The 9,075-nt window shown below is 48.6% G+C and overlaps 1 protein-coding gene across 1 annotated transcript; it reads left to right on the plus strand.

Moving 5' to 3' along the window:
- Positions 1-1,177: 1,177 nt before the first annotated feature.
- IER5 (immediate early response 5) lies at positions 1,178-3,303 on the plus strand. The gene has a single exon (XM_037021111.2). It carries the CDS (start codon positions 1,374-1,376, stop codon positions 2,331-2,333), a length of 960 nt encoding a protein of 319 aa, XP_036877006.1. The 5' UTR covers positions 1,178-1,373; the 3' UTR covers positions 2,334-3,303.
- The last annotated feature ends 5,772 nt before the right edge of the window (positions 3,304-9,075 follow it).

Genomic DNA, 9,075 nt, shown 5'->3' on the forward strand with positions numbered 1-9,075 from the left:
ATACATATATAATTTCTCCCTTTTAGAATTGGAGAAACTAAAGTGTCCTGTAGTTGTTCATCCAGAGTCATCAGGCAGGTCTGTGGTGGAGCTTAGGTGGATTGACTTGAACTGACTCTCAGGAACTGAGTCCAGGGCCCCTGCACACCCTCGCAGTGATTCTGCACCAAGGCCATGTAGATGCTTGGCCAACAGCTCAGTAGATGGACTGAGTTGTTAACTGACCAGCAAATTCTGGAACACTATTCCCCTGTATTTTTACCTTGACACAAAATAAAATTATGACATCATCATGGGAACACAGGACTTCTCTATTTGTATTTTTAGAACTTGCTAGGTTTTTCCAGGGTGGACTGGTCAGTCCTTGTGATGAAGAGAAATCATTGTGGAGAATCTGTACCACCTTTCATTATGACCCATGTGACAACTGTGTTTATTCTAGAATCCAAAGAACAAAATAATACATGCTGGTTTTAGTGGAGAACCACTAAATTTGTACTTAGATACAATTCCTTGATAAGCAGCCACAAACTTAGGAACTTTTAGAACCCCCTTTTTTCTTCAGGGTTAAAATTGACAGATGCTAAGAGTGTGTATGATTCTAGGGGGCAAGGGACTCATCCCATTTTAATGTATGCTAAATATTTTGTAGTAGTGCTATTTGTTACCCAGGGTATCCTTTGCCATTTGGATAACATCTCCATTCTGCCAGGGTGGCTGGGAGCTTACAGGTGTGTGCAACCTTGGATTTGCGGGTGGGGTGGCGGTGGGGTTGATCAGGGAAGGATTGGGACTTCATTGCAGAGCAAAGTCCACCACCATACTCAGATGAAAGTTCGTGTGGTTTAGTTCGGTTTGGCTCTGACAAGGAAGCATACCAGGCAGAATCTAACTATTAACAACACTGCGGCTACGCCCCCTCCCCATCAACCGCCTTCGGAGCACAGGCCCCCGCCCGCTGGCCGCTATTGCTTGTCTTCGCCCCCTTTAAGAGCCTGCTCCGCGGGGCTACCTTTCGAACAGCTCTGGCGCCCCTTCTCGGCCTCCGATTGGCCGTGTGCGGTGCACGAGGGCGCGCCAACCCGCCCCGAACGGTTGGTAGCCCTTTGCGATTGGCTGTCGAGGTGTCTTATAAAAGGCGCCGGGCGGACCGGCGGCCTTCAGTCTGAGACGGGACTCGGCTTGGTTGTTTGCTGGTTTGATACAGACGCGGCGGTCAGCGAGCACGACACCGGAGTCGTTCATCTTCGGAGTCCGCAGGCATCGAGGGTCCACCCCCGGGACGGACTTATTGCCACCTCTCGTCACCTCCCAGCACCCGGACGTGAGCCTGGACTCACCCCCACCTCGGCGCCAGCCCCTGAGGAGGCAGGATGGAGTTCAAGCTGGAGGCTCACCGCATCGTCAGCATCTCCCTGGGCAAGATCTACAACTCGCGGGTCCAGCGCGGCGGCATCAAGCTACACAAGAATCTACTGGTCTCGCTGGTGCTGCGCAGTGCCCGCCAGGTCTACCTGAGTGACCCGTGCCCCGGCCTCTACCTGGCCGGTCCCTCGGGGACCCCGGCGGCGCCGCCTCAGCAGCCCGGAGAGCCGGCGGCCGGGCCACCCGCGGGCTGGGGGGAGCCACCCCCGCCGGCCACCGGCGCCGCCTGGCCGGAGACCGAGTCGCGGCCGGAGCGTCCTGCTGTCCCAGAAGCGCCTTGGGCGGGTGACTCGAAGCCCGCGGCCGCGGTGACGGGCGCCGCGGACACTCTTGAGAGCGGTGAGGCGGAGGCGGCGGAAGCTGCCGGGAGCCGCGTGGAGGGACGAGCCGGGGGCCCTGCCGGAGCCTCGGACGTACTCCCGGAGAGTCCCCGGGCGGCGCGCCGCCCCTGCGGCTGCCCCTCAGGAGCGGACGACAGGCCGGCGGCGCTGAGCGCGTCTCCCCGCGCTGACTGCTGCTGCGCGCCGCGGCCCGCGGGGGACGAGCCCCTCGCGCCGCCCGCCACCTGCCCCCGGAAGCGCGGCGCGGCGGGGGCGGGTGGCGGCCCCGCGGGCTGCCTGGCGCCCTGCTCCACCCCGCTGAAGAAGCCCCGCCGGAACTTGGAGGAGCAGCCGGGCGGGGCAGTGGAGGAGGAGGAGGAGGAGATGGAGACCGGTAACGTGGCCAACCTCATTAGCATCTTCGGTTCCAGCTTCTCGGGACTCTTACGGAAAAGCCCCGTGGGCGGCCGGGAGGAAGCCGAGGGAGAGGAGAGCGGGGCGGAAGCCGCAGAGCCTGGGCAGATCTGCTGCGATAAGCCGGTGCTGAGAGACATGAACCCTTGGAGCACTGCCATCGTGGCCTTCTGAGGCCTTGGGCCCCCGTGCGGGAAGGAGGTTGATCCGTGGGCGTCCCCAGCGGGAGGGCTGGGTCCCTCCTGGCTGCCGGGACGCCCCGACACCCCAGGCACTGAGCGCGCTGGGGAGACTGGGGGTGCTGCCGGGCCGCGAGCGGACTGCGCTTGGGTTCGGCGGCCCTGCTGCGCTGTGCCTCTGGTCTCCTGAGACTTGGGAGTGAGAGGCTGATTGGAAGAGGACCGTCATTAACTTTTGTGTCTGTGTATGCCCGTGTATGTAAGTTTGTCTTGTTGAGTTCAGGCTGTTTGTCCTTCTGGAATGCATCACCCCTTTCCCAGGGCTTAGGAGACTGGGGGCAGATTGGGACTTTCCTCCGCCGGCAGCACCGAGAAGGAAGTGGCTGAAAGGGCCGGGGAGTTCCCCACTGGTTCTCGGGGCAGGAAGGGACTTCACACACACCCGCACTTGAAAGCTAGAACCGCACGCACTAAGTCCTGGAGTGGCGTTTTCTCACAGGATTTCCTAAGACTAGAGGGATTTTGTATGGAGTACAGACTTAAATTATTTCTCTCCTTCCATGCCTTTTTCTGGCACAGAAGAAACGATTATACCCTGTGATTACCGTGGGAAAGGGGGATGTTAGCAGTCCCATCTCCACCACAGGGAAAAAAAGTTTGATGAACTTCACGGAAGAGTTCAAGCTTGGAAATACGGAGTTAATAGAAAAAATATATTTTTAAAAGCTCTAAATGAGAACGACTGCACAGTGCTTTCAAAAAGTGTTTATGAAACAAAGTTTACAGACAGAAGCCCTAAGTGGAAAGACCCTGTGGTTTTGTAGATATGGTGACTCTGGTCTTTGTTGTATAAAGGTTGGGGTTGCCAACAAGGTTTTTGTACAGTATTTTCTCCTTCGTTGTATTGACTTTTGTATAAAATGTAACTTTACGTGTCTAACACGTATTAAATATTTTGAAGCGACTTTCCTGCCTCGTCTGGAATCACCTGTCTGGGTTGGGAGGGAAGTGGGAGGAGGGGAGCTGTGGTCAGGGCTGGTAGAGTGTGGTTCTTAATATCAGTCATGCACAGGCTGGGGACGTTGGTGGCTGACTTCACTAAGTATCAAGAGAGACACGTTTAAGGTTTCTCGCCCAGATCAGAGGACTGCTATTAGATACTAATATCAGTGGCCTGCCTGTTTCTTGAAACCTGTTACTACAACAGACTTTTCTAAAGTCAATTTAGGCCAATTGATTTTTTTACAGCCCAATCTACCTGATGGTGTCTGTATTAAATAACTTCAGCGTTAACATTTGAAGCCCTTCCCATCCACAAAAATGTCTTTCACTAAAACTTTCTTTCAGTCTCCTGTGAAACGGGGCAACATGGGTCATCTTTCAGCTTTGGTATTGAAAAAACCCGACATAGGAGGGAACACTGACTTGCCTAGCTGGCCAGGTTCACCTTTCTTTGTGTTCCAGTTGAACGTGAGGGTGGAATTCTGAATGCTTTTTTCTTTCATTGTTAGAGTAAATGCATCAGTGAAAGGCAATTGCTTGTGTGAAGCTAGGTAAGGAAGGAGGACTAGGCAAATTTAACTTAGCAAAACTTACTGATTGGCTTTTGTGTTTGGGTCATGGTGAACACTTGAGTGATGACAGCCAAGTCAGCCATTGATTTTACTAAATGGCTGTTTTCTTTATTAAGGTATGATTGATATACACTCTTATGAAGGTTTCACATGAAAAAACAATGTGGTTACTACATTTACCCATATTATCAAGTCCCCACCCATACCCAAATGCAGCTAAATGACTGCATTTTAAGACAACCTTTTGTCTCTGTCAAAACGTTCAATATTTGAAAGGTATTCAGTCTATTTCAGAAGCAAATCAGAGAATGGTGCCTTAAAATGTAGTTGCTAGCACTATATAATATGGTATACTGATCTGTAACAGCTTATGAATAAGGAGGGTGTTTAAGTGATGGGAGGAACAGAGGAAACTAATGAGGTCTTGTAAAATTGACTTGTTTTTCTTTCAGAGCCACAAGAAATCCATTGAATGCTGACTGCTTAAACTGATGAAAGTGTGTCCAGATCCTTAATTTTGCAAACATTCCTTGTTGCTAGAAAGTAATGATTATGCTTGAACAGCTACCCTAGTGCATCTTTACATTTGAAAGGGGGTAATGTTTGGTGTGTTTAAGAGAGTTGATACGTTTGGGATGAGAGTAAAATTCCTGTTGATCCTTGATTTTACATTAAGATGAAGGAGGGGACCGTGTTTCTACTTAATTTAGAGAATGTAAATGGACATACTTGTTCGGCAGATACAACTTTGCAGGAAATCAGAAAATATCTTTTTTTTGTTGTTGCAGAACTGTTGCAGAAGCAGTATAGTAAAATGGTTAGAGTCCAGGCTCTGGAGCCAGATTTCTTGGGTTTGTAACTTGGCTTTGCCGCTTTTTAGCCAAGGGCCCTTAGACAAGTTATTTAATCTCTCTGTGCGTCAGTTTTTTCAAATGTGAAATGGAGAAAATGATACCTAGGGTTGTGAGAATGAGTTAATGTCCCTAGAGTTCTTAGAATAGTACACAGTGATCATGCATAGTAAACACTGAATTGTTGTTGTTAATGTAGAAGTGAATTCTGTGATTGGTCGAAGAATTGTGTATATTTTATATTTGTGCAAAAGGAGGGGAAGGGAGAATATTTTAAAATTATGCTGTCTGGGAATACTGGGTTCTTTTGTTCTGTTTTTCTCTGAACACTTAGCAGTCAAAACTTAGTTTCATCAGCACAGTTTTTGCTGTTCTTTATGTATCACACCAATTCTGTGACTTTTCTGATTGTATCAGAATACTCTACTTTCAGGGAGGAATAAGCAGGAGCAAAGCACTCCAGGAGCAAAGATTTTGTTGACATACAAATGCCTTCTGTGGATGAGAAGAGAAAAAATAGTCCAGAGTTATATTTAGTCTGAACTGCTTGGGCATAGAATGTTTCTTAAGCTGTGTTAATTGATAGGTCCTGAAAAAGAGCCTTCCTAATGCCAGGGTGGGGTTATTACATACAACTAAATCGGATTCAGTGTGATTAGAAATGAAGCTACAGTTTAGTTCCTAACCACTTCTTGACCACTCTGGGAGGGAATTATTGATCAAATTAACCTTAGCTCTGGTCTGGAAAAAAAATTTGGGAGACTTCCATGTAGAAATCAAAGTGCTTTTTGACAAATACTCCAAGAAGATCACATTAATAGTAAAAAAAAGGGGATACATTTTAGTACAAAACTTGTCAATCGTGTCACTTTAAACCTGTCTTCTCAGAAACCATTGTCTCTACTTGGGGAAAGGAACTAGTGGTGGAAAGCTTTAACTGCCGTCTAGAGTGACGGTTTTCTCTAAGGCAACTAATGGGGGTAATAGTAATCCTTCCATTAGTCACTGATTGGATTTTGATATGTATGAGAAGTGGAAGGGAATGGGCTATTTAACAACTTTGGTAAAGTGATTCTCAGAATAAAGATTAACAAATTTTGGGAACAATTAATGACAGAACTCTATTTTGCTGCTACGTTAGTCTTGAGTTCCTTACTTCAACTTACTAGGCATGACAACTCTACAGCCTGTGAGGTGGGGTCGAAAGGTTAATACTCACTGTGACATGGAGTTTGATGGACATTTATTTCCTAACACTTTTTCAAAGTAGAGTTAGTTCACTGAATAACCAAAAACTTCTGATCTCTTGCCCTAAATATTTTATTCTTGTCCTGCTTGTGAATTTTTTATTCTCCTAGACTTGCTTTTATCTCAGCAGTTACTGAAAGAAGACAAGAATGAAAAAGAAACACTGATTCAACCCCCTGACTGTGAAAGAAGTCATTACTATCAGATGCAGAACTCCAGTGGGGAGTGAGGTCTTGACAACGGGCACTCTTTCCAGTAATGAGCAGTTTGTCTCTCAGCCTTTGAACCACTGTTCAAATTTAAAATTCTACCCAGTGGAAAGCCTTGGGAGGAAAAACGTAGTAGAAGCAGCGCTGACGTTAGGAATCCTTGTGATCTTAACTCATGCCCTCAGAGTTATTCAGTAACAATTCTTGAGACTACAATAGAGAACAGAGTATGTGACAGCAGAAGGTGTAAAAGGATACACACCTCCGCAGGGTACCTCCTTCCTGACCCAAACAGTTTCTCCTTGCCACCACCCTCCTCCTGCAGAGGGTTTTAAAAAATCCCTCTCTACCAATTGCTCTCTCTCCCTGGGGAATATAGCCCAAAGCATCTTTGCTGGACTGTCTCCTGGGGTTTATCTCAGACCTTTGGAATTCTACCTTCAGGGAGGGAGAAGCCTCCAGGGACTGCATTTCTAAGAGGGCCTCTCCCTCTCCCCACCTCTCCTGGACGCCTGCTTGCTTACTGGCAGGTGAGAAAGTATTGGCTATTGGCCTTTGAAAGCTGTGGAAGAAGGCTGGTCCCCATCACTCTCAACCGAGCATCTCAAGCAGGTGATTCCCTTGGGGGACTGGCGTGAAGTAGACCTGTGCATTTGTTGGTAATTCTACTTATTTAATAAAGTTTTCTGGGACCTGGTCACAAGAAGCCCCTGTGCCTGCATGATACAGCATACTGCTAACTTGCAGGAGAGGATAAAGGTGCGACTCAGTTTCTCCTTTCCCACTCCCTTAGCACCAGTCAGCCCTGGGCTCAGCCCTCTGCTTTCTCCCTATGAACTGGGCCTCTGCCAGGCTGCTCCAGCCCAGTCATTCCACTAGATGCCAAGGCAAGGCTTCTTTCAGTTTTTCTAGAACTCAGGGATGTGCCAAAAGCCATATGTGCCCACCTGCTTGTTCTTTGACCCATCTCACTTCTCAAGTCTTGGGGCAGGGCAGCTGCTGGGAACTTGCTTTCTCTGAAGTAAAAGAAAACCATTCTGTTCCTCTGCTCCAAGCACTGGAGTTGTCTCTAGGTGCAAGGTTTCCTTTGGTGGCTCCCTATACTTCATCCCTTTCCTGAATCCAGCATGTCACCCATTAGGGTTTTTTCTCAAGTTGATCCACATCTGCTTGGCTATTTATTTCTAGCCAGTCACAACATCACCCTGACCTCTGTAACAAAGATACTTCCTTCAGTGCTATAGTCGTTTGTCTTTCCATCTCTGCCTGGGCCTTTCTAAGTCTCTTCTGCCTCCTCCCTCCACCCTCTCCTGAGGATGCTCCCATTCATTGTTTGCCTGGGGAACAGTTTTGGCGCTCAGGGAAGAGCTGTGATTGGCAGTGCTACGCCCACTAAGGAGCAGGGTTGGATTTCTTGACCTTGAGACTTGCAGGGTCTCCAGAGACACTAGCCCCTGGGATCAAGCCACAGCTGTGGTGGCTGGTCATACCATCCCTGTGCCTCCCCCATCCCCAATTCCATCATAACAGCAGGGGGTGGGCACGGGAGTATCCATCCAAGAAATAGGAGCAGCTGCTGAAAGCCAGGCTGGCTTGTGGCCAGGTGGAGGAAAGGAGCAAAGCCAGGGGAGTCCAAATGGCTCCGCAGCATTTCTGCTCCCCCTTCCTTTGCTGGAACTGCATGTGCCGCTTTCTAGAACAGTTAATGAACCACAGAGCTGCTCTGATGGACAAATGGGAAAGCACCTCTCTGCCTTGTCTCCCCCTCTGGGCTTTGATTGATTAATAGAAACTTTTTATGGTGAGTTACCAGAAGTGGGAGTGGGGGAATAGTTATAAACCCCTGGAGTCATGCAACAGAGGTGACCAGCAGGAAGTGAGCTAGAGGATGGGAAGGGATCACTGTGGGGGGCCAATAATGGGGCGTGGGTTGGCCACTGAGTCAAGTTCTCCCACTCAAGATCTGCTGGGGGCCAACTGAACGCAGGGCAGGAGTTCCCCACCAAATTTCTAAGAAGTGTCTCAAGCTGTACCACAGCCTCCTGTCCTCTTCAGACAATTTCCGGTATTTATTTTTGATTTGAAAAAGGGTGAAAGTGCCCTGGCACCTGCATCTGTCAGTGCTCTAACTGTGAGACTTTAGGGACTGGAGCTGCTTTTATTTGTGTGACCATGGGAGAAATCCCTGAAAACAAACATTTCATTTCTGAAGCTGAACTAAAGGTACACGGAGGCTATAGCTGAGGTGGTTATGACCCTTTGATTTCTGTGGTTTTCTTCCCCCACCCCACTTCCTCTTCAGAATATCTTGTAAAAGGTGCTCCTAGTCAGCACTGCCTAGAGAACAGCTGTAAAGATGTAGCGAGTGGGCGGCGCTGGCCTGCGGGCTGGCCCAGCTGCCTGCTTCCCAGCCTTTAGCCACCTTAGCATCTGGCCTCCTAATATGGAGCTTGCATCTCCTTAAGGCTCCTGAACTCCACTATGAGAGAGAGACAGAGTGGGGAGAGTCTCCTACTTACCAACTAGGAAAGAGAAAATGAGGTCCAGAGAACTGACTAGGTTATCCCAATTAGTCAAATGAGGACCCAAGCAGAGGCTAGGTTAGAATTCACCCTGGATTAGTGCCTTGGGACTCTGAGCAAGGGATTTGTGGGCCAGAATCTGAAAATGTGTCTTACTACTTAGAGGCTCATTCATCTCGCTTGGTTTCTATTTATAGTTACAAAAGAAAAAAGTACCCACTTGCCTCACTATTGTGATTTGAAGATAAATTAGTGTGTGTGGAGCAAAGCTGGAAGATACAAACAACTCAACCCTGGGTCTATCAATTAAGTTTTTACAAGAACACCCAGAAG

This window comes from Manis javanica, chromosome 11, assembly GCF_040802235.1.
Source record: "Manis javanica isolate MJ-LG chromosome 11, MJ_LKY, whole genome shotgun sequence".
Taxonomy (NCBI): domain Eukaryota; kingdom Metazoa; phylum Chordata; class Mammalia; order Pholidota; family Manidae; genus Manis; species Manis javanica.